The sequence below is a fragment of the Salvelinus fontinalis genome, chromosome 31, assembly GCF_029448725.1.
Source record: "Salvelinus fontinalis isolate EN_2023a chromosome 31, ASM2944872v1, whole genome shotgun sequence".
NCBI lineage: Eukaryota > Metazoa > Chordata > Actinopteri > Salmoniformes > Salmonidae > Salvelinus > Salvelinus fontinalis.
This window is the reverse complement of record NC_074695.1, coordinates 47,985,050-48,011,012: the sequence shown is the minus strand read 5'-3', so window position 1 is coordinate 48,011,012 and position 25,963 is coordinate 47,985,050. Positions and strand designations below refer to the sequence as shown.

The 25,963-nt window shown below is 43.6% G+C and overlaps 1 protein-coding gene across 2 annotated transcripts; it reads right to left on the bottom strand.

Annotated features, from left to right (window-relative positions):
• Window positions 1-1,982: 1,982 nt before the first annotated feature.
• Window positions 1,983-11,497, bottom strand: LOC129830437 (uncharacterized). Of its 2 annotated transcripts, XM_055893014.1 has the most exons (7): window positions 10,870-11,497; window positions 10,324-10,407; window positions 9,969-10,066; window positions 7,099-7,307; window positions 5,463-5,524; window positions 4,579-4,704; window positions 1,983-2,726 (listed from the first exon to the last, which is right to left on the bottom strand). In XM_055893014.1, the coding sequence occupies exons 1-7, from the start codon at window positions 10,903-10,905 to the stop codon at window positions 2,541-2,543; spliced, it is 801 nt and encodes a 266-aa protein (XP_055748989.1). In that variant the 5' UTR covers window positions 10,906-11,497; the 3' UTR covers window positions 1,983-2,540. The 2 variants fall into 2 exon arrangements, with proteins under 2 accessions (XP_055748989.1, XP_055748990.1); XM_055893015.1 differs by lacking the exons at window positions 10,324-10,407; window positions 10,870-11,497 and adding an exon at window positions 10,209-10,310.
• Between the last annotated feature and the right edge of the window lie 14,466 nt (window positions 11,498-25,963).

Sequence of the window (25,963 nt, the reverse complement as noted above, 5' to 3'; positions counted from 1 at the left end):
ACAATACCCATGTTTAATAGGCCATTAGAAACGCTTATAAGTGTATATGAATGCTGTAATGCTGCTTGTTCCAGATTTCTGTGGTTGGTTCTAGCTGGAATCCCATGTTGTTTTGGTTGACTGACAGTCTCCGTTCCCTCCGGACACCGCTCCAAATACTGGTGTGGAAATACGATCTGTTTCATTACCAGTCTGCTGCTATTAGACTGCCTTACTGGCTGGCTGCTTAGTGATCATACATCAATCTAAACGCAGCAAAAAAAGAAACGTCCTCCCACTGTCAACTACGTTCATTTTCGGCAAACTTAACATGTGTAAATATTTGTATGACCATAACAAGATTCAACAACTGAGACATAAACTGAACAAGTTCCACAGACGTGACTAACAGAAAGGGGGGGGGGGGAAGAAATCTAAATTAACAGTCAGCATTTGGTGTGGCCAAGTACTGCAGTGCATCTCCTCCTCATAGACTGCATCAGATTTTCCAGTTCTTGCTGTGAGATGTTACCCCACTCTTCCACCAAGGCACCTGCAAGTTCCCGGACATTTCTGGGGAGAATGGCCCTAGCCTTCACCCTCCGATCCAACAAATCCCAGACGTGCTCAATGGGATTGAGATCCGGGCTCTTCGCTGGCCATGGCAGAACACTAACATTCCTGTCTTGCAGGAAATCACGCACAGAACGAGCAGTATGGCTGGTGGCATTGTCATGCTGGAGGTTCATGTCAGGATGAGCCTGCAGGAAGGGTACCACATGAGGGAGGAGGATGTCTTCCCTGTAACGCACGTGGTTGAGGTTGCCTGCAATGACAACAAGCTCAGTCCGATGATGCTGTGACCACCTCCAAATCAATCCCGCTCCAGAGTACAGGCCTCGGTGTAACGCTCAATCCTTCTACGATAAACGCGAATCCGACCATCACCCCTGGCGTGACTCGTCAGTGAAGAGCACTTTTTGCCAGTCCTGTCTGATCCAGCGACAGTGGGTTTTTGCCCATAGGCGAAGTTGTTTCGGGTGATGTCTGGTGAGGACCTGCCTTACAACAGGCATACAAGCCCTCAGTCCAGCCTCTCTCAGCCTATTGCGGACAGTCTGATCACTGATGGAGGGATTATCGTTCCTGGTGTAACTCGGGCAGTTGTTGTTGCCATCCTGTACCTGTCCCGCAGGTGTGATGTTCGGATGTACCGATCCTGTACAGGTGTTCTTACACGTGGTCTGCCACTGCGAGGACGATCAGCTGTCCGTCCTGTCTCCCTGTAGCGCTGTCTTAGGCGTCTCACAGTACAGACATTGCAATTTATTGCCCTGGCCACATCTGCAGTCCTCCTGCCTCCTTGCAGCATGCCTAAGGCACGTTCACGCAGATGAGGTGGGCATCTTTCTTTTGGTGTTTTTCAGAGTCAGTAGAAAGGCCTCTTTAGTGTCCTAAGTTTTCATAACTGTGACCTTAGTTGCCTACCGTCTGTAAGCTGTTAGTGTCTTAACGTTCTACAGGTGCATGTTCATTAATTGTTTATGGTTCATTGAACAAGCATGGGAAACGGTGTTTAAACCCTTTACAATGAAGATCTGTGAAGTTATTTGGTTTTATACAAATGATCTTTTAAAGACAGGATCCTGAAAAAGAGACGTTTCTTTTTTTGCTGAATTTACATGTTCCATACGATGGCCCTGAGCTGACTGCTGCACATATTGACCATCTTTATTGGGTAGTAATGGGAAGATATGTAAGATCAGGTTGATTTAATACTGTAAATATAATTTTATGCCATTTAGCAACTTAAATTCATGCATGCATACATTTTACATACAGATGGTCCCGGGATTCGAACCCAGTATCCTGGCATTGCATGCGCCATGTTCTACCAACTGAGGTACAGAGAATTTGCAGTTACTGGTAGATCGGGGTGATTTGCAGATCAGGGGGTCTAGGGAATACCACTATACATTACAACACTGAATCAAACACCCATATCATTTTTAAGAGCAGATTTATTGTATTGCAGTGAAAGCATTCAAAAGTTGTGCATAAATAGATTCTTCCTCTGTATTAGATATAATCGTCCTTGTATATCAACATAGTATAGCTCATCTATGTACAATTATCATGTCATGTATTTTTTTTTTTTCAATATGTCACAGGGTTATGAATTTATTAACTGTACTTCAGTAGGAAGCACAAGGGCAATAGCTATATCTTCCGTCACATTGTCAAGAGAAATGTTGAAAGTTGACAACACATCATAAATGATTGAGTTTCAGTAGCAGTCACGATCACAGGTCAAGACAGAGCTTCCAGAAGGCTGAGCACCAGGAGTGACTTTGGCCTGACTGACCAAGGACACTAGGACAGGCCAGCTCATGAGTCATGACATAGACTAGTGCTATTCAACATTGGCAATGTCACATACCCAATCAGCACGTATACCATATTGACTTTCATTTCTGAGCTTTGTGAGATGTGACTGTGTGTGTATGTTTTGGTATACAAGCACACCACTTACACAGGTTAAGACAAAAGGGGAGTGTGTGTCACTGTGGTGATGGTTCCCTGGTGTCATACTCCTCTATGAACTGTTGCATGGCCTCCACACAGCGCAGGCCGATCTCCCCGAGGTTCTCCTTCAGGGACGGCTGGATGGGCAGCTCCAGAGACGGGTCCTTGGCGATCAGCATCTTCACCACCACGCCAAACGTGTCACAGTCCTGACGGTACACCTGCATAAAAACACAAGACAGTCAGCATTTTCACCACCGCGCACTTACAGGCACACGCATAAACATATGTTCATGGCACGTGCGAGGTAGTTTCGTGGCTCCTAATCCAGTGAGGAGCTTAGCACAGATGGTCTAAAGAAACTCAGCTCACAGCGTTACCGGAAGTACTCAGACACAGGAGAGGAGCAGGCAAACAAAAGACTGGAGAGCGGGAAATAGGAGTGAGGGAGCGATAGAGAGGGGGGGTGAAGAGAGAGGATAATCACTAGAGATAGAGGATGTGAAGAGAGGGTGGAAGAGAGAGGTTAGAAAGCAAGAGTGGGAAAGAGGGAGAGAGATAGTTCTGGGAGAGATGCTTGGGGCAAGAGGTCTCGTCATGTGTATGCCATTACCACGGAGTGGGTTAATAGTCCAAGGCAGCAGCACTCATGCACAGACAGCTGTTCACACCATGCAAAGGTGTATGTTGGTTGGTTCTTCGACCCTTTTGGGGACATTCCCCACATCTCATGAGGACAAAGGCTATTTTAAGGTTAGGGTTACAATTAGGGTTGGTTGGTGCCTGCGTGCATGAATGCGCAACCTAGCAGTTAGAGCGTTGGGCCAGTAACCGAAAGGTGGCTAGTTAGAATCCCCGAACCGACAATGGGAAAAATCTGTCATTCTGCCCTTTAGCAAAGCAATTAAACCCCCACAAGAACAAAAAAAGTATATTTATTGTGTGTGTCTTTAGAGGACGAGTATATCAGCTACCTGTTGCCAGACTGCTCTCTCACAGAGCCTACCTTCTCCAGTTACCATGGAGATGTGAGGAGCGAGAGTGAACTTCTCATCAGTCGAGTGGATGGAGAGACAGCACCCAACACACACACACACACACACACACACACACACACACACACACACACACACACACACACACACACACACACACACACACACACACACACACACACACACACACACACACACCTCCCACTGACAACGCTTCATGTGATGTTCTGTCACATTAACTGTGACGTATCCATTACAGCACGTGTTTTAAAACCTATTGAAAGACAAGCGAACTACGCCCATGTGATGACTGATTGATGATGAAAGAAAAACGGACAAACAACCTGACAATAACAGGAGCTCCGTCTTAAGCGTAATTCAGAGTCCACAGAGGCAGAGACGCCACAGTCCGGGGTCCCATTGTGACATAGCTGCTCTGAGAACACCATCCGCACAGCCCAAATGCACACCTCCTCACAATTCCCGTCCAACGTGGCTCCGTGTACACGCGTCCTCTATCCATTTCAATGTGTTGACAGCTGGAGAAATTGCTTTAGCCGCACAGAGAATTCAAAAAGTACGAAAACCAACGGTCTAATATTCTACAACACCGCTGTGTGTACACGTACACATTTTGGACTCTGATAGGCGCTTAAGAGTGATTGGAGGTAAACAACCCGGGGATGTGCAACATCACCATGTATTGGCTCTGATCATGACTGATTACCTATTCAACTGATTCAGCTGCTAAAAGGAAGAAACAAATTATGATAAATTCGAGGCAGCTTCAGCTGGCCATTTCTCAATTAGTTTTGGCACTGCAGTGATCAAATCTCCCTTTCCTCTCCACAATCCCCTCTCTCTTTCTCTCCCTCCTCATCCCACCCGCTCATAATCCTACACCCTCTTATCTCTCTCTCCTCTATGTTACCTCTCTAACCCTCTCAATCTCTGGTTTTTGGTGTTTTACACTACTGTAAATCCTTCACCTCTCTCCTCACCTGCTGCTGGCAATGTTGTACATCCCCTCTCTTTCTCGATCTCAATCTGTTCCACTGTAATATGAATGGTACTATACCTGCTCTATTTCTCCCCTCTTCTGTTGGATGGCTCTGTTTCGTGCTGTGGCCCTGCTTATGGTGGAGGGGAGCTCTCTATCCCGCTCTCTTTCTTTGCTGTGGGATCTCTCCTTCTCTTGAGCCACCTACAGAAACACAGGGGTGAGAGACCGTTATAAGCACAGTTTATAAGTATTCCTTAAGACTTGAACACACAGTCAGTACTCTTGACAGCACGTGGGCTAGTCTGCCTGTGTTTGCCTTTCAGAACCCGTCTGAGTGTTGTCGGGTTCCTTAAAAGTGCATCTCTCTCTCTCTCTCTCATTAAGGTTAGCAGGCAGCCAGACGATTTGAATAGCGAGCACGTTTAAACCGAAGACGACGACGACGACGACCTTGTGCTCCTCTCCCAAGTCAGACCACCCAATTACTCCACCTTTTGCATTCTTTACGCTGCATCTGTGCTCTCTCTGTCCTTCCAATTCCTATCACACCAAGGGGCGTGGAGGACACACACACATGCACACACACACGCACGTTAATAATCCTCCCGAGCAGTCTAGCCAAGATTGCTCAAATGTTGGAGGGTTCTTTTTCATTCTGTGATTTGAAAGACTGTGTGTGTGTACTAAATATTTTTGATAGCGAACATCATGGGAAAAAGAGACGCACTCAGGTTTCTATTCAACATGAGGAAATGTGTGGCAATGCGTACCTCCCAGTGTGGTGCATCTCACTTCTGAGAAATTGAAGCAGCAGATGAAGGGAATGATTAGAGTTTTTCGGCTACCACCATACACTACGGGAGTAGGACAGCAGATACAGTACGTGTGCCCTACTGTGTACAGCGCAGACTCCCCCCATCCCAGAAGAGGCAGAGAGGAGTGGTGGAATGTGGACTTACGATGAATGACACAGGCTGCTTCTCCTTCTTTCTGCTGGGGCCTGCAGAAGACCTGACAGCACCTGCAACATAACACAGACAAACCACGTCTTCACACAACAATTCAACACAACACACTCTACCAGCTCGGGAACCGATGGGGGGGATAAGTTAGAGCTAAACAACAGCAGCTGACATCTGTGATAAACTCCAATATATTTGATTGGCACAGGTGGTATCTCTAAATGAACTATCTCTGATTGATGCTGGGACTCCTCAATCTACCCAGTGCCCTCCTCAACTATCATCACATTGGTGTTTCTAGCTGCAGGTACAATTCAGGCCTAAGCTTCCCCATCTCCATCTCTCTGCGGTCAGCGGGAGAGTTATTGTCTACAGGCAGCGTGCAGGGGCTAAAATGAATGTTTCTGTAAGCACAACCCATTGGGCGTGATTTGAGAAAACTGCCTAGCAACGTTCGACTGCAGTGTGCCTATGTGAGGCGATAGCTTTGTTACGGCTGATTATATACAGCTGGCTGTCTGCCCGGTACCTCACCCCCTCTTTCTCCTCATTTTCTTTTGCTTTCTCGCTCTCACTTTCGCTCTCTTTCTGTAACACACGGTAGAGATGAGTCACCATAATAGCATATCTCTCAGGCACATAGAGCAACCTGTTCCTCACACAATCTCGCTCTCTCACACACTTCCACAGCGCCGCAGTCTGCGCAGAGACTTAGCAGCTGAATTGAGTAGGAGAAGAAAACGCCACTGGGGTTGAGAATAGCAATACAGCTCATATTATCAACACCAAAGAGATTAGAGACATGTGTGGTTTCTATTGCAGGTACCAAGACAAAGGTCTTCTTCGGGCTATGCAAAGTTATTCAAGAAAACACTTTCAAGCGTGATAGAGAATGGGGCTAAACCATGCGTGTTAATTGTTGACTTGCAAGCACATGGACTGTGGCCTTACAAAACTCTTTGTGATAATACGGTGACGAGGAGAAACGTGATGATCAGAAACATGTAGGAATATACAGTAGCTAAATACAAAATGGTTAATAGTGACCAAATCAAATGTTATTGGTCACATGCTCCGAATACAAGAGGTGTAGACTTCACTGTGAAATGCTTACATGCAGTACGAGCCCATTCGCAACAATTCAGAGTTAAAAAAGTAAGACGAATACGTGCACAAAACAAATAAACAAAACAGTAACACAAAAAAAATGGTATGTGTGAGTGTGTGGGTAGAGTCTAGAGACCAATTAGTTATCCACTGATTCAAAACGCAAAGACAGCACCTATAATTTGATGAATATCTACCAATGCTGTGTGCGGCCAGCCTTATGTAACATTGTCATGTTGTTGCTTGGTGAATATCAACCGCCAGGAATGCTGATGAGCAAAACACATTCCAAATGTAGCCTATATGTCAGAATGCAAATATTATTCCGAGTTGCCATGGCCACTGCTTGCTCACACTGCTCTCTAGTGTTCACAAGAGGAAAGTGATTTGGGTATAAGTATGTATTGCCTGTACTTTAAACTGCCAAGATATTTGGATCATGGCACAGATGGTAGAGCTCTTACCCTGTAACCACCGAGTCATTTGGTCTAACCCTCCCCAAACTGCTACGTGAGTATAGACCTACTGCTCTGTTCTTTAGGAGTAGAGGTCCTGGCGGGACCGCTCCGGTCCATGTTCCTCTGGTCGTTGTACTGGTTGTTAGGGCACGTGGGACCTTGTGGTGGGCCGGACTGGTCCCTCCAGTTGAACCGTGTGCGAGGGGTGAAAGGGTGGTACCTTTGGAACCCAAAACTGAAGCGGGGCTTCCGAAATGAATGATCGTCCCTTATGAATCTATACAGTAAGGAAAACAGTAGAAAAAAATATTTACACTACCGTTCAAAAGTTTGTGGTCACTTAGAAATGTCCTTGTTTTTGAAAGAAAATAAAAACATTTTGTCCATTAAAATAACATCAAATTGATCAGAAATACAGTGTAGACATTGTTAATGTTGTAAATGACTATTGTAGCTGGAAACGGCAGATTTTTTTATGGAATATCTACATAGGCGTACAGAGGCCCATTATCAGCAACCATTCCTCCTGTGTTCCAATGGAACGTTGTGTTAGCTTATCCAAGTTTATCATTTTAAAAGGCTAATTGATCATTAGAAAACCCTTTCGCAATTATGCTAGCACAGCTAAAAACTGTTGTTCTGATTAAAGAAGCAATAAAATTGGCCTTCTTTAGACTAGTTGAGTATCTGGAGCATCAGCATTTGTGGGTTTGATTACAGGCACAAAATGGCCAGGAACAAAGACTTTTCTTCTGAAACTCGTCAGTCTATTCTTGTTCTGAGAAATGAAGGTGATTCCATGCAAGAAATTGCCAAGAAACTGAAGATCTTGCACAACGCTGTGTACTACTCCCTTCACAGAACAGCGCAAACTGGCTCTAACCAGAATAGAAAGAGGAGTGGGAGGCCCCGGTGCACAACTGAGCAAGAGGATAAGTACATTAGAGTGTTTAGTTCGAGAAACAGACACCTCACACGTCCTCAACTGGCAGCTTCATTAAATAGTACACACTAGTCTCAACGTCAACAGTGAAGAGGCGACTCCGGGATGCTGGCCTTCTAAAGGCAGAGTTGCAAAGAAAAAGCCATGTCTCAGACTGGCCAATAAAAATAAAAGATTAAGTGGGCAAAAGAACACAGACACTGGACAAAGGAAGATTGGAAAAAAGTGTTATGGACAGACAAATCTAAGTTTGCGGTGTTCGGATCATAAAGAAGAACATTCGTGAGATGCAGAAAAAATGAAAAAACGCTGGAGGAGTGCTTGACGCCATCTGTCAATCATGGTGGAGGCAAGCTCCGCCTTATCTCAGTTCACTGGTCACGATAACAACACCCACCCGTAGAACACGTTCCAGCAGGTATATCTCACTGATCATCCCCAAAGCCAACACCTAATTTGGCCGCCTTTCCTTCCAGTTCTCTGCTGCCACTGATTGGAACGAATTGCAAAAATCGCTGAAGTTGGAGACTTTTATTTCCCTCACCAACTTTAAACATCAGCTATCTGAGCAGCTAACTGATCGCTGCAGCTGTACATAGTCCATCTGTAAATAGCCCACCCAATCTACCTACCTCATCCCCATATTGTTTTTATTTACCTTTCTGCTCTTTTGCACACCAGTATCTCTACTTGCACATCATCATCTGCTCATTTTATCACTCAAGTGTTAATCTGCTAAATTGTAATTATTCGCTCCTATGGCCTATTTATTGCCTACCTCCTCATGCCTTTTGCACACACTGTATATAGACTTTCTTTTTTCTTCTCTGTCATTGACTTGTTTATTGTGTTATTGGCTTGTTTACTGTTTACTCCATGTTATTCCATGTGCAACTCTGTGTTGTTTGTGTCGCACTGCTTTACTTTATCTTGGCCAGGTCGCAGTTGTAAATGAGAACTTGTTCTCAACTAGCCTACCTGGTTAAATAAAGGTGAAATAAATAAATATATATAAAGAAAATGTGTAGGTCTGGGGGTGCTTTGGTGGTGGTGAAGTGGGAGATTTGTACAGGGTAAAAGGGATCTTGATGAAGGAATGCTATAACTCCATTTTGCAACGGCGCTTAATTGGAGCAAATTTCCTCCTACAGCAGGACAATGACCCAAAGCACAGCTCCAAACTATCATTATTATTTTTTATTTTACCTTTATTTAACATGGCAAGTCAGCTAAGAACAAACTCTTATTTACAATGACGGCCTAGGAACAGTGGGTTAACTGCCTTGTTCAGGGGCAGAACGACAGATTTTTACCTTGTCAGCTCGGGGATTTGCTCTAGCAACCTTTTGGTTACTGGCCCAACACTCTAACCACCAGGCTACCTGCTGCCCCAAACCTGCCGCCCCAAACTATGCAACAACTATTTAGGGAAGAAGCAGTCAGCTGGTATTCTGTCTATAATGGAGTGGCTAGCACAGTCACCGGATCTCAACCCTATTGAGCTGTTGTGGGAGAAAGCTTGACCGTATGGTACGTAAGAAGTGCCCATCAAGCCAATCCAATTTGTGGGAGGGGCTTCAGGAAGAATGGGGTGAAATCTGTTCAGAATAGATAGGATGCCAAACTAGGATGCCAAAGGTCTGCAATGCTGTAATTGCTGCAAATGGAGGATTCTTTGACAAAAGCAAAGTTTGAAGGACACAATTATTATTTCAATTTAAAAAATCATTATTTATAACCTTGTCAACATCTTGACTAGATTTCCTATTCATTTTGCAACTCATTTCATGTATGTTTTCATGTAAAACAAGGACAATTTCTAAGTGACCCCAAACTTTTGAAAGGTAGTGCATACATGGACGAGTGAGTGAATGAATATTTCCACGACCTAATCTGAATAGGACGAAAGTGGGTGAAGATAAGGAAATGTTGAAATGATCAAGATCAAACCCTTGAACTTTTACAAGGTTGCTCTGCAATGCCCTCTAATCTTACCGCGGTCTGCAGAATCGTCCTCCAAATCTCGGTCTAAACGAACCAGTTATTCTGGGCCTCGGTGGACTTCTCATTCTTCTGAAAGGTTGTTTCTCCTCCTGAAAATGTCACATAGCAATAAGCTAATTACTGTTCCCGGTGAGAAATTATTTTCACAGTGCTCTAGCCTTTATGCGGTAAATCTTTATGCAGTAAATGCAATAGAATGAATATGACAGAAGAGTTGGCAAAAGCACATACAGATCTGGGACTGTCTGGGACCATGCTAAGGCGGCAGTTACACACAATCGCTCAAACATAACTACAATTAAATCGATTGAATGACTGATTGGTTTATGGATTACATCACTGATACCTCGGTGTTATGTTTGATAGGTACGTCACTGGGCCTCTTGTCACGTGACTCTTCACCGCGTTCTTTGTGTGGCATGGCGGAGCTCTTGAAAGTGAAAGTACAATCATATCAATTATAAGGAGGGGGGTTGAACTTTATTCTAGTGTTTTTAGCTGATGTGTAACTAATGCATTTGTTTCTGGGATGGGACTGCCAGTACAAACCGAATGTGCAATGTTTACTTGCGCTAGAATGACCACAATACTTGAATAATATTCTTGCAACAATAATTTAGCCGATCCACAAAAACAATGCATGTTTGTTTCGGTTCTGAACAGGATATTGCATTGGCTGGACAATAATTCCTTCACAATGAAACAATCAGGAAGTGGAGTTTGGGGTAGGGATTACAGAATTAGGGTGCACTTCACTTCTTGTTTAAAACACTTGGTTAACAAAATAAACCAACTGACCGTTTGACAGATGTTCCCTTCAATGAGACAAACCAGAGTAGGCTTTGAATGATTACCCAGGTCAGTAGGACATAATAATAGCGGGTTTATTTACCTTGCCCTGCGAAGATTCCTGCTGCCGTGGATCCATTTCTTTTGTTTAGAGGGGCCAGTTGAATTTTTTTGTCTCTGACTGTTGTCACCAGCAGCGGACGTCTGATCTTTTAAGTGCGGTCTTGTATTGCTCTATGACATTCGTTATATTGTCACCTCACAGGATTTCTTTCGAGACAGCTTCATTTTACTTTCGATTTCTATGCGAACAGTGCAGAAGGTGTAGCCTAGTGGTCCATTGCGGACATTCAACTTCTCGTTTTAAAAGGCTGTGTAGGTAAGCTTTCAAGAGACCGCACACAAATGAGTGGAAACAATTAGCTGACTAAACTCAACTACATGGTGAAGTCAATTTCTGATAACCTGATGAACCGTTGGTGGAGTTAATCGGACACTTCGTTCAACATGAACTATGTGCAAATGAGCCTGTCCTCTCACCAGGTTTCCTTAAAAACGAATTTGCAAAACCAATAAACAAATGAATGGCGATAAAGAAGGCTTGTTCAGCCATATTGTGCTACTCGGAGTTAGTTGTCACCAGTGATTTGCGTTCCTGACAAACTTTTACAGCAAACGCTGTCCGATTATTGCCACAAGATGGCGTGCTGAGATAACATTTTGACTTCTCAACTACTTTGTTTGATTATAGAATGGATCATAGAGCTGGATCGACAGCTAATCTTTGTCATAATACCCATAAAACCTAGCGGTCAAACGGAAATGGTTCCAAACGTTTTTCCACCATACATTTTTCCCATAGGGGATTTTAGAAACATTTAAAATAAGGGTTTAGGCTTACCCTGGTGTGCTGTTTTGATAACTGTGTAAATCTCTCTTGGTAGGACAAGGTGACTTATCAATATATTCACCTGTATTTACCCCCCAAAAGTAAAACGCTAATTAGCTGATCATGTGGCTATCATAAAGAACTACAAATGCCATGATGATCTAGAGCAGGGGTTGATGAGTCCTCTATCTATCCACCATCTGGACCCACATGGTGAAACAAATGATTTGCAATGCATTCGGAAAGTATTCAGACCCCTTGACTTTTTCCACATCTTGTTACGTTGCAGCCTTTTTCTAAAATTGATTAAATCGTTTTTTCCCCCTCATCAATCTACACTCAATACTCCATAATGACACAGCAAAAACAGGTTTTTAGAACATTTTGAAAATATATATAAAAACCCCCAGAAATATCACATTTACATAAGTATTCAGACCCTTTACTCAGTATTTTGTTGAAGCAGTTTTGGCAGCGATTGCAGCCTTGAGTATTCTTGGGTCTGATGCTACAAGCTTGGCACAACTGTATTTGGGGAGTTTCTCCCATTCTTCTCTGCAGATCCTCTCAAGCTCTGTCAGGTTGGATGGGGAGCATGAGATGTTATTTAAACTTTATTTAACTAGGCAAGCCAGTTATGAACAAATTCTTATTTTCAATGACGGCCTACCAAAAGGCAAAAGGTCTCCTGCGGGAACTGGGATTAAAAATAAAAATATAGGACAAAACACGCATCACGACAGGAGAGACAACACTACATAAAGATAGACCTAAGACAACAACAACATGGTAGCAACACAACATGGCAGCAGCACAACATGGTAGCAGCACAAAACATGGTACAAACATTATTGGGCTCAGACAACAGCACAAAGGTTAGATCGGATTCAAGTCTCAGGCTGGGCCACTCAAGGACATTCAGAGACTTGTCCCAAAGCCACTCCTGCGTTGTCTTTGCTGTGTGCTTATGGTTGTTGTCCTAATGGAAGGTGAAGCTTCACCCCAGTCTGAGGTCCTGAGCGCTCTGGGGCAGGTTTTCATTAAGGATCTCTCTGTACTTTTCTCCGTTCATCTTTCCCTCGATCCTGACAAATCTCCCAGTCCTTGCCGCTGAAAAACATCCCCACAGCATGAATTTGCCACCACCATGCTTCACCGAAGGGATGGTGCCAGGTTTCCACCAGACGTGACTCTTGGCATTCAGGCCAAAGAGTTCAATCTTGGTTTCATCAGACCAGAGAATCTTGTTTCTCATGGTCTGAAACTCTTTTGCTGCCTTTTGGCTAACTCCAAGCGGGCTGTCATGGGACTTTTACTGAGGAGTGGCTTCCGTTTGGCCACTCTACCATAAAGGCCTGATTGATGGAGTGCTGCAGAGATGGGTGTCCTTCTGGAAGGTTCTCGCATCTACACAGAAGAACTCTGGAGCTCTGTCAGAGTGACCATCGGTTTCTTGGTCACCTCCCTGACCAAATTCCTTCTCCACTGATTGCTCAGTTTGGCTGGGTGGCCAGCTCTAGGAAGAGCTGGGGTCCCGTGTGGCTCAGTTGGTAGAGCATGGCGCTTGCAACGCCAGGGTTGTGGGTTCGATTCCCACGGGGGGCCAGTACAAAAAAGTATGAATGTATGTACTTGTAAGTCGCTCGGGATAAGAGCGTCTGCTAAATGACTTAAATGTAAATGTAAGAGTCTTGATGGTTCCAAACTTCTTCTATTTAAAAATGATGGAGGCCACTGTGTTCTTGGGGACCTTCAATGATGCAGATTTTTTTGTTGTCCCCTCCCCAGACACAATCCTGTCTCGGAGCTCGACATGCACTGTCAACTTTGGGACCTTATATAGACAGGTGTGTGCCTTTCCAAATCATGTCCAATCAATTGAATTTTCCACAGGTGGACTCCAATCAAGTTGTAGAAAAATCTCAAGGATGATCAATGGAAACAGGATGCACCTGAGCTCAATTTCGAGTCTCATAGCAAAGGGTCTGAATTCTTATGTAAATAATGTATTTCTGTTTTTCATTTTTAATGCATGTACAAAAATAATTTACAACCTGTTTTCCATTTGTCATTATGGGGTATTGTGTCTCAGGTCAGGCAGTTTCTGTACCCTCAAAAACACATTTTAAGCCCAAGTCCACCTTTTGTCCCATCGTCCAGAATGCCACACTAAATACATTTGCCAAGAAGGTGAATTTTGATGTGGGGAATCTTTTTTATTTCACTGGTCACCCCAAAAGCCAACTCCTCTGGCCGCCTTTCCTTCCAGTTCTCTTTGGCCAATGACTGGAATGAATTGCAAAAATCACTGAACTGGAGACTCATATCTCCCTCACTAACTTTAAAAGCATTAGCTGTCAGAGCAGCTTACCGAACATTGCACCTGTACATAGCCCATCTGTAAATAGCCCACCCAATTACCCCATCCCCATATTGTTATTTATTTTTTGCTCCTTTGCACCCCAGTATCTCTTGCACATTCATCTTCTGCACATCTATCACTCCAGTGTTTATTTGCTAAATTGTAATTATTTCGCCACAATAGCCTATTCATTGCCTCACCAACATCTTACTACATTTGCACACACTGTATATAGACTTTCTATTGTGTTATTGACTGTACGTTTGTTTATCCCATGTGTAACTCTGTGTTATTTATGTCGCACTGCTTTGCTCTATCTTGGCCAGGTCGCAGTTGTAAATGAGAACTTGGCCTACCTGGTTAAATAAAGGCCAATTCCAAAGAGTCCGCAGAATTTGCGATCAGGAAACAGGCTACAGTGTCAAATCTGCTGAATTGGAGAATTGCTTCTTGAATCGGGACTACAGCACTCAGGTCCTGAAAGATGCAGATATAAGGGCCCTACGACTTGACAAAGAGAACTTGTTGCGAAGGAGAGTGCCTCGTGATACATCAGAGAGAGTGCACTTTGGTACAAATTACAGCACTGAAGCAGAGAACATTAAAATAATCATTAAAAATAATTAGGGAATCATCCAAAGCGATAGGCTACAACGCCAAGTCTTCCCAGAGCCACCAGTAATAAGCTTTAAAATATGTCCTACCCTACATTACAAATTAGTCCACAGCTATCTTCATCAAAACTTGGCTAGACCACAAACCCAAGGGCTCTTTTAAATGCAACCATTGCAAAATACAGAAAAACTATTTTGTTGACACAGCTTCTAAAATGGAGTATCAAGTCAAGCATTTCATTAACTGCAAAACCACTCATGTCATCTACAGATTGGAATGTCAGCAGTGCAAGGTGTTCTACATTGGACGGACAAAGAGACGCCTTTTCAAGACCGCTTAGCGGAACACAAGTACGCCATACGGGGTAGGCAATGAAGACTACCCCATGGCAAGCTACAAGTCCTTACACCATGGCAACCCTGCCTCCCTACAAGCTATGGGTATTGATCATGTTCCAGCCTCTATTAGAAAAGGGGACCATCTTAAACAGCTAAACCAAAGGGAAAGTTTTTGTATTTACAAATTACATGCCACTACAGTGCCTTGCAAAAGCATTCACCCCTCTTGGCTTTTTTTCCTAACCCGCTTTATGTGGTAGTCACCTGAAATGCATTTCAATAAACAGGTGTGCCTTGTTAAAAGTTAATTTGTGGAATTTCTTACCTTCTGAATGCGTTTGAGCCAATCAGTTGTGTTGTGACAAGTTAGGGGTGGTATACAGAAGATAGCCCTATTTGGTAAAATACCACGTCCATATTATGGCAAGAACAGCTCAATTAAAAAAAGAGAAATGACGGTCCATCATTACTTTAAGAGATCAGTCAATCCGTGAACATTTTTAGGAACTTTGAAAGTTTATTCAAGTAGTCGCAAAAAACCATCAAGCGCTATAATGAAACTGGCTCTTATCCTCATGGAAGACCCAACCCAACGACCTCAACCCAACTGAGATGGTTTGCAATGAGTTGGAACGCAGAGTGAAGGAAGAGCAGCAAACAAGTGCAAAGCGTATGTGGGAACTCTTGTTGGAAAAGCATTCCAGATGAAGATAGTTGAGAGAATGCCAAGAGTGTGCAAAGGTGTCATCAAGGCAAAGGATGCCTACTATTAAGAATTTTACATATATTTTGATGTTTAACACTTTTTTTGGTTACTACATGATTCCATGTGTTATTTCATAGTTTTGATGTCTTCACTATGATTTTACAACGTAGAAAATAGTTACAAAATATATATATATTGCATCTTCAAAGTGGTAGGCATGTTGTGTAAATCAAATGATTCAAACCCCCCAAAAATGTATTTTAATTCCAGGTTGTAAGGCAACAAAATAGGAAAAATGCCAAGTTCCCTGGTTTAAATTAAGATATGGATTTACAAACTACAGGCCACTAAGTACCCTGGTTTAAATGAAGATATGGATTTCTCACCCTTCCTGTAGGGTCGTGATAGGTTTATTTGCTGTCATCTAGTGGACATTTTGCTCAATTGCCCTCAGCTAGGTTTAGACTGTTGTTGTTCATGTTTTGCTGTGTTCTAGTGTACTATGGAATAGATGGCTCTCCTATTCTTGGCACTTTTCCCAGTCATATTTAAGGTTTGAACTACCTTTCAAGGCGTTCTGATGCTCCTAGCTTGGAGTTTAATTTTTTGATAACATATCTACAGAATTTCACTTTTTAATGTGTATAGTATTGCTTACTAGGTGTTGTCCAATCAATTTTGTAACCACTCCCTCTTCAAATTAGGGCCGATTGGAAAACGCTGTTCAAAAGAGGACATTGTATTCTCATTTCTTTGTACTCCCTGACGAAGGCCATGCAGCCAATACGCATCGGATTTTTAAAACTTTGTTTCCATTGAACGTGCCATACAAATAAAGGCATTTAAATTACTTATATGAAGAGTGCCTTGGTCCTCCTTTCTTTTTGATAACCAATTTACCCCTTCTATCTACCAAAATATACTATTGTGTACCTTAGCAGGGCTTCCCTTCCTCCTCTTCTTTCTGCTGGGGTATTGTGTATTGATTGATAGATTTTTTTAAATCAATTTTAAAATAAGGCGGTAACGTAACCAAATGTGGAAAAAGTGAAGGGGTCTCAATACTTTCAGAATGCACTACTACTAGATACCTAACAGGAGGCGCTGTTTTGAAGCCACCACGCCTCCTTCTTGGCACTCCTCCACTGTGTATTTTTTTTTGGGGGGGGGGGCTATAAAAATGCATTTATTAATATCTACATTTGTTTTTGCCAGGTTTATTCTATCACAGACACATTAATGCATACTTTAAAATTGTATTATGTAAACTGAACATAAAATTGAAAACTATATTAACATCTTCCTTTAAGTATATATTTTTTTAAAGTTCTAATGTTACTGTTCTGACTACATCAAAAAAATGTGTCTTAAGAACATTTAATTGAAATACTATATAATTCCATTCATTCATATGGAGGACTGCTTCTTCTGGGGAGCACCAATATGGCTGACCTGTGGCTTCAAAGCCTCTCACTGGCCAATACATAGTATCAGTAATCCAGAGTTTATATAAAATCATTGGGTGACACCCAGATGGATAAACCAAAGATGATCAAAATCAAAAACAAAATCAAGCTGGTTTCAAACTTTATTTTTTCAAAATATGGTGTCGTCATTGAATGCATGTCAGTTTGAGCAGCAGCAATTGGAGAAACCTGTGATTTAAAATACAATATAGTTACCATATATAGACAACATACTGTACATAGGCAATATATTCCATTCATCATATACTTATGATAACAAACATAATTTTTCTCTCTCGCTCTCTGGCTCTCATTCATCCATCAATTCATTACTGCACTTACCCTGACTTTTTATTCTCGTCTGGCTTACTTTCCTCCATTTCCTCCTTCTGCAGCCCCTGACTGTCTTTCTCCTCATCCTTCACTTGTTCTCTCTCTGTCTTCTTCTTTTTCTTCTTCTTTTTCCCTTTGCCAGTCTTCTTTGCCTCGTCATCCTAAGATTGGTAGATGGAGGGTTATTGTAGTGACTAACACTTAGATGTCTAAGTTGTAACAGGTGTACATACAGTCTATACACTACCGATGTAACTATACTGAACAGAAATATAAACGCAACATGCAACAATTTCAAACATCTGACTGATTTACAGTTCACACAGTATAAGGAAATCAGTCAATTGAAATCAATTCGTTAGGCCCCAATCTTTGATTGGCGATGTCTTCACTTCCAGGAATTGTGTACAGATCCTTGCGACATGGGGCAGTGCATTATCATTCTGAAACATGAGGTGATGGCTGCGGATGAAGGGCACAACAATGGGCCTCAGGATCGGTATGTCTGTTTATTGAAATTGCCATTGATAAAATGCAATTGTGTTCGTTGTGCGTAGCTTATGCCTGCACATATAGCCCCGCCGCCGCCATGGGGCACAGCAAACCGCTCACGCACACAACGCCATGCAGTTGTGAGGCTGGTTTGACGTACTGCCAAATTCTTCAAAACAACATTGGAGGAAGCTTATGGTAGATTAATCAGCTTCTTGATATGCCACACCTGTCAGGTGGATTGATTATCTTGGCAAAGGAGAAATGCTCACTAACAGGGATGTAAACACATTTGTGCACAACATTTGAGAGAAATAAGCTTTTCGTGCGTATGGAAAATTTGGGGGATATTTTCATGAAATATGGGACCAACACTTTACATGTTGAGTTTATATTTTTGTTCAGTGTATGTTTGAGTTATAGCTTTATATGAAGAAACAATGGTGAAACATATTCCCATCATATAACTGAACTGACAAGTCATCGCCATGTCCCCATCATCACCCACCTGTTGGGCCTCTCTTGCCCATCCCTTGAGGAGCCTCCTGCCCGCTTCAGTCAGAGGGGTGACGGGGGCCAGACGGGGACTGTGGCGGAAGTGGAGATACTGCGCAGTCTGGGCAGACACTGACTTCTGGGCTGTTCTCCATCCATGGAGGTCCTGGAGCATGTTGTTGATCATGATGTCCCACAGCATGCCTATCTTGCCCAGTATCTCCTCAGTGCGTCTCTGGTAGACTGACTCCAAGCACTGCAGCTGGGTGGTCAACATCTTCCGGTCCAGGACTTCCCTATTCTTGTTCTGCTCAAAGTCATTCTTCATATCACGCTCAATATCGCCCATGATCAAGTGCATCTGCATCTTCATCTCCTTGTATATAGTCTCTATGCCATCCTCCTCCTTGCTCTCTTCATCCTCCTCACTCTCCTCTTCACTCCCCTCCCTGTCTCCCTCCTCCACCTTCTCCTCTTTCTCCTTCTCTTCCGCTCCCTCTGTATCGCCCTCTTCCTCCTCACTCTCCTCTTCCTTTTCACTTTCCTCCTCTTCCTCTGTCTCCCCCTCTTCCTCACCTTCTTCCCCCTGGCTCTCCGCCTCCCTCCCTATCATCCACTTTTCCATCCATCCCTTTATCTGCTCTTCTCTCTTTTTCTGTCTCTCTCTCTTCACCTGGGCCAGACTGTGATGGTCCCTCTCTCTGCGCTGCCGTCTATTCTCTAGGCCCTCTCTAACCCGCTCCAGCTCCAGCTCCAGGTCACGTTGCAGGACAACTATCCCTTGGTGGGCGACCCTCAGGGTATCTGCTCTGAACTGGGCCCAGTGTCTTTCCCTGATCTGGCGGTTCCTGCTCTGGTAGAAGCGCTTCTTCAGGTTATCTAAGCAGCAAGGGAGGGGCATATCATGGTCTTTGTCCTTATCTCGGTCCTTATCTACTTGGATCTTTGAAGGTCAAACATAGTGACAAGTAGAGAAAAGCAATTTTGATCAAATGTTGTTGGAAAAAGATTATGCACACACACACACACACACACACACAAATATCATGGGTATTTTACCTGTTCTTGACCCTGTGCTGAAGCATATTCTACATCCTCAGTCTTTCGGGGAGCCGGACATTCCTTGTCAAGAGAGTCCTCCAAGTCCTCAATAATCTGTTTATCATATTTAGAGAGTCTGTAGGTCAGAGCTCCATTCTCCATATTCAGACTGGACTGGATGTAACACAAATGTAGCACAAATGTGTGGCACTGATCTCTTACCAGTGGTTCACAAACAGGGGGGGTGTTCACATAGGCATTCTCCACGGCATCCACAAGGTGAGGGACGAGGATATCAGGGTTGTGTTCCTCTACCCGGGTCTGTGCAGACATTTTGGGTCAGATATACTGATTCTGTTCTGGTCAAATTAAATTGATAAAAACACAGCCTTATTACCAGTTGTTGGCCCTCGGTTGAAGCCTTATCTATATCTTCAGTGTCCTTTTGAGGAACTGGACTTTCCTTTACAGTAGACTCCTCCAAGTCCTCAATATCCTGAAGAATCTGTCAGAGTCAGCTGGTCAGAACTCATCTGCACACAGGCAGTCACACAAAGACATGGGTAGCAGTGACCTCTTACCAGTGGTTCACAGACAGATGGGGTGTTTACAGCCTCTGCATTTTCTTCCTGCACCTCTTCTTCACACACTTTCATGTGTGCTGCCTGTCCATCCTCATCCTTTGGACTGGATGGAAGGACGATCCTGTCCCCTGAGGACCTCTCCTTCTTGTCACTGCCCTCTCGACTCTCTAGGATGGGCGGCTGTGGAACACAAGTACTATTGTTAGTCAACCTGTTGCTACATGTAAACCCACTGTGAGCTCTTACTAGGTCATTTGTCTAATGATGCAACGCAAAGTTTAATAAATGGTTATTCATTTAGTTATTAATCAGTATGCTCCTTGACATGTTGGCACTGTTGAATCAATCTATTTGACTTTCCAGTCATTTGGAAGTAAGGCTGGAGGAACACCTCACAAAGTCGGGATTCTTGCACACAGCATCGACCTGTTTATAACAGGGATACAAAGTATATAGAGAGCAGGTGCTTTCACACAGGTGTGGTTCCTGAGTTAATTAAGCAATTAACATCCCATCATGCTTAGGGTCATGTATAAAAATGCTGGGTGGGCTACCATGGCTATGCCACAAAAAGGATGACAATGCCCCCATCCACAGGGCACGAGTAGTCCCTGAATGGTTTGATGGACATTAAAATGATGTAAACCATATGTAATGGCTGTCACAGTCACCAGATCTCAACCCAATGGAACAAATACGGGAGATTCTAGAGTGACCGTGTTTTCTACCACCACCAACAAAACACCAAATTATGTAATTTCTTGTGGAAAAATGCTGTGGCATCCTGCCTATAGTGGTCCAGACAGTGTTGTAGTACACATATTGAGTGTCTCGATGTTGGATACATGTGTGCCTGGTCTTGACTCTGCCTCAGACAGTGAGGACTCGTCATTTCTTTCCCGAGACCAGCAGAGTATAAAAAAAACTCTGAATTAACAGTCAGTGCATAAAACCACTTCACCAGGCCAAATATATACACTCCTTTCTTGAAACATGAATATCTTAACAGCCTTTATATCTATTATAGACAGGTTAGTGCAGTGGCAAACATATAGGCCTTCAGTGGCAAACCTATAGGCCTTCAGTGTGTGACAGGTTAGTACAGTGGTGAACCTATAGGCCTTCAGTGTGTGACAGGTTAGTACAGTGGTGAACCTATAGGCCTTCAGTGTGTGACAGGTTAGTACAGTGGTGAACCTATAGGTCTTCAGTGTGACAGGTTAGTACAGTGGTGAACCTATAGGCCTTCAGTGTGTGACAGGTTAGTACAGTGGTGAACCTATAGGCCTTCAGTGTGTGACAGGTTAGTACAGTGGTGAACCTATAGGTCTTCAGTGTGTGACAGGTTAGTACAGTGGTGAGCCTATAGGTCTTCAGTGTGTGACAGGTTAGTACAGTGGTGAACCTATAGGTCTTCAGTGTGTGACAGGTTAGTACAGTGGTGAACCTATAGGCCTTCAGTGTGTGACAGGTTAGTACAGTGGTGAACCTATAGGCCTTCAGTGTGTGACAGGTTAGTACAGTGGTGAACCTATAAGTCTTCAGTGTGTGACAGGTTAGTACAGTGGTGAACCTATAGGTCTTCAGTGTGTGACAGGTTAGTACAGTGGTGAACCTATAGGTCTTCAGTGTGTGACAGGTTAGTACAGTGGTGAACCTATAGGTCTTCAGTGTGTGACAGGTTAGTACAGTGGTGAACCTATAGGTCTTCAGTGTGTGACAGGTTAGTACAGTGGTGAACCTATAGGTCTTCAGTGTGTAACAGGTTAGTACAGTGGTGAACCTATAGGCCTTCAGTGTGTGACAGGTTAGTACAGTGGTGAACCTATAGGTCTTCAGTGTGTGACAGGTTAGTACAGTGGTGAACCTATAGGTCTTCAGTGTGTGACAGGTTAGTACAGTGGTGAATCTATAGGCCTTCAGTGTGTGACAGGTTAGTACAGTGGTGAACCTATAGGTCTTCAGTGTGTGACAGGTTAGTACAGTGGTGAACCTATAGGTCTTCAGTGTGTGACAGGTTAGTACAGTGGTGAACCTATAGGCCTTCAGTGTGTGACAGGTTAGTAGAGTGGTGAACCTATAGGCCTTCAGTGTGTGACAGGTTAGTACAGTGGTGAACCTATAGGACTTCAGTGTGTGACAGGTTAGTACAGTGGTGAACCTATAGGACTTCAGTGTGTGACAGGTTAGTACAGTGGTGAACCTATAGGACTTCAGTGTGTGACAGGTTAGTACAGTGGTGAACCTATAGGCCTTCAGTGTGTGACAGGTTAGTACAGTGGTGAACCTATAGGCCTTCAGTGTGTGACAGGTTAGTACAGTGGTGAACCTATAGGCCTTCAGTGTGTGACAGGTTAGTAGAGTGGTGAACCTATAGGCCTTCAGTGAGTGACAGGTTAGTACAGTGGTGAACCTATAGGACTTCAGTGTGTGACAGGTTAGTAGAGTGGTGAACCTATAGGCCTTCAGTGTGTGACAGGTTAGTACAGTGGTGAACCTATAGGCCTTCAGTGTGTGACAGGTTAGTACAGTGGTGAACCTATAGGCCTTCAGTGTGTAACAGGTTAGTACAGTGGTGAACCTATAGGCCTTCAGTATGAAACAGGTTAGTACAGTGGTGAATCTATAGGCCTTCAGTGTGTGACAGGTTAGTACAGTGGTGAACCTATAGGTCTTCAGTGTGTAACAGGTTAGTACAGTGGTGAACCTATAGGCCTTCAGTATGAAACAGGTTAGTACAGTGGTGAACCTATAGGTCTTCAGTATGAAACAGGTTAGTACAGTGGTGAACCTATAGGCCTTCAGTATGAAACAGGCTAGTACAGTGGTGAACCTATAGGTCTTCAGTATGAAACAGGTTAGTACAGTGGTGAACCTATAGGTCTTCAGTATGAAACAGGTTAGTACAGTGGTGAACCTATAGGCCTTCAGTATGAAACAGGTTAGTACAGTGGTGAACCTATAGGTCTTCAGTATGAAACAGGTTAGTACAGTGGTGAACCTATAGGTCTTCAGTGTGTGACAGGTTAGTACAGTGGTGAACCTATAGGTCTTCAGTGTGTGACAGGTTAGTACAGTGGTGAATCTATAGGCCTTCAGTGTGTGACAGGTTAGTACAGTGGTTAACCTATAGGTGTTCAGTGTGTGACAGGTTAGTACAGTGGTGAACCTATAGGTCTTCAGTGTGTGACAGGTTAGTACAGTGGTGAACCTATAGGTCTTCAGCGTGTGACAGGTTAGTACAGTGGTTAACCTATAGGTCTTCAGTGTGTGACAGGTTAGTACAGTGGTGAACCTATTGGTCTTCAGTGTGTGACAGGTTAGTACAGTGGTGAACCTATAGGTCTTCAGTGTGTGACAGGTTAGTACAGTGGTGAACCTATAGGTCTTCAGTGTGTGACAGGTTAGTACAGTGGTGAACCTATAGGTCTTCAGTGTGTGACAGGTTAGTACAGTGGTGAACCTATAGGTCTTCAGTGTGTAACAGGTTAGTACAGTGGTGAACCTATAGGTCTTCAGTGTGTGACAAGTTAGTACAGTGGAGAACCTATAGGCCTTCAGTGTGTGACAGGTTAGTACAGTGGTGAACCTATAGGTCTTCAGTGTGTGACAGGTTAGTACAGTGGTGAACCTATTGGTCTTCAGTGTGTGACAGGTTAGTACAGTGGTGAACCTATAGGCCTTCAGTGTGTGACAGGTTAGTACAGTGGTAAGCCTATAGGCCTTCAGTGTGTAACAGGTTAGTACAGTGGTGAACCTATAGGTCTTCAGTGTGTGACAGGTTAGTACAGTGGTGAACCTATAGGCCTTCAGTATGAAACAGGTTAGTACAGTGGTGAACCTATAGGTCTTCAGTATGAAACAGGTTAGTACAGTGGTGAACCTATAGGTCTTCAGTGTGTGACAGGTTAGTACAGTGGTGAACCTATAGGTCTTCAGTGTGTGACAGGTTAGTACAGTGGTGAATCTATAGGCCTTCAGTGTGTGACAGGTTAGTACAGTGGTTAACCTATAGGTGTTCAGTGTGTGACAGGTTAGTACAGTGGTGAACCTATAGGTCTTCAGTGTGTGACAGGTTAGTACAGTGGTGAACCTATAGGTCTTCAGCGTGTGACAGGTTAGTACAGTGGTTAACCTATAGGTCTTCAGTGTGTGACAGGTTAGTACAGTGGTGAACCTATTGGTCTTCAGTGTGTGACAGGTTAGTACAGTGGTGAACCTATAGGTCTTCAGTGTGTGACAGGTTAGTACAGTGGTGAACCTATAGGTCTTCAGTGTGTGACAGGTTAGTACAGTGGTGAACCTATAGGTCTTCAGTGTGTGACAGGTTAGTACAGTGGTGAACCTATAGGTCTTCAGTGTGTAACAGGTTAGTACAGTGGTGAACCTATAGGTCTTCAGTGTGTGACAAGTTAGTACAGTGGAGAACCTATAGGCCTTCAGTGTGTGACAGGTTAGTACAGTGGTGAACCTATAGGTCTTCAGTGTGTGACAGGTTAGTACAGTGGTGAACCTATTGGTCTTCAGTGTGTGACAGGTTAGTACAGTGGTGAACCTATAGGCCTTCAGTGTGTGACAGGTTAGTACAGTGGTAAGCCTATAGGCCTTCAGTGTGTAACAGGTTAGTACAGTGGTGAACCTATAGGTCTTCAGTGTGTGACAGGTTAGTACAGTGGTGAACCTATAGGCCTTCAGTGTGTGACAGGTTAGTACAGTGGTGAACCTATAGGTCTTCAGTGGTGAACCTATAGGTCTTCAGTGTGACAGGTTAGTACAGTGGTGAACCTATAGGTCTTCAGTGTGTGACAGGTTAGTACAGTGGTGAACCTATAGAACTTCAGTGTGTGACAGGTTAGAAAAGTGGTGAACCTATAGGCCTTCAGTATGAAACAGGTTAGTACAGTGGTGAACCTATAGGTCTTCAGTATGAAACAGGTTAGTACAGTGGTGAACCTATAGGCCTTCAGTATGAAACAGGTTAGTACAGTGGTGAACCTATAGGTCTTCAGTATGAAACAGGTTAGTACAGTGGTGAACCTATAGGTCTTCAGTATGAAACAGGTTAGTACAGTGGTGAACCTATAGGTCTTCAGTGTGTAACAGGTTAGTACAGTGGTGAACCTATAGGCCTTCAGTATGAAACAGGTTAGTACAGTGGTGAACCTATAGGTCTTCAGTATGAAACAGGTTAGTACAGTGGTGAACCTATAGGTCTTCAGTATGAAACAGGTTAGTACAGTGGTGAACCTATAGGTCTTCAGTGTGTGACAGGTTAGTACAGTGGTGAACCTATAGGTCTTCAGTGTGTGACAGGTTAGTACAGTGGTGAATCTATAGGCCTTCAGTGTGTGACAGGTTAGTACAGTGGTTAACCTATAGGTGTTCAGTGTGTGACAGGTTAGTACAGTGGTGAACCTATAGGTCTTCAGTGTGTGACAGGTTAGTACAGTGGTGAACCTATAGGTCTTCAGCGTGTGACAGGTTAGTACAGTGGTTAACCTATAGGTCTTCAGTGTGTGACAGGTTAGTACAGTGGTGAACCTATAGGTCTTCAGTGTGTGACAGGTTAGTACAGTGGTGAACCTATAGGTCTTCAGTGTGTGACAGGTTAGTACAGTGGTGAACCTATAGGCCTTCAGTGTGTGACAGGTTAGTACAGTGGTGAACCTATAGGTCTTCAGTGGTGAACCTATAGGTCTTCAGTGGTGACAGGTACAGGTTAGTACAGTGGTGAACCTATAGACCTTCAGTGTGTGACAGGTTAGTACAGTGGTGAACCTATAGGTCTTCAGTGGTGACAGGTACAGGTTAGTACAGTGGTGAACCTATAGACCTTCAGTGTGTGACAGGTTAGTACAGTGGTGAACCTATAGGTC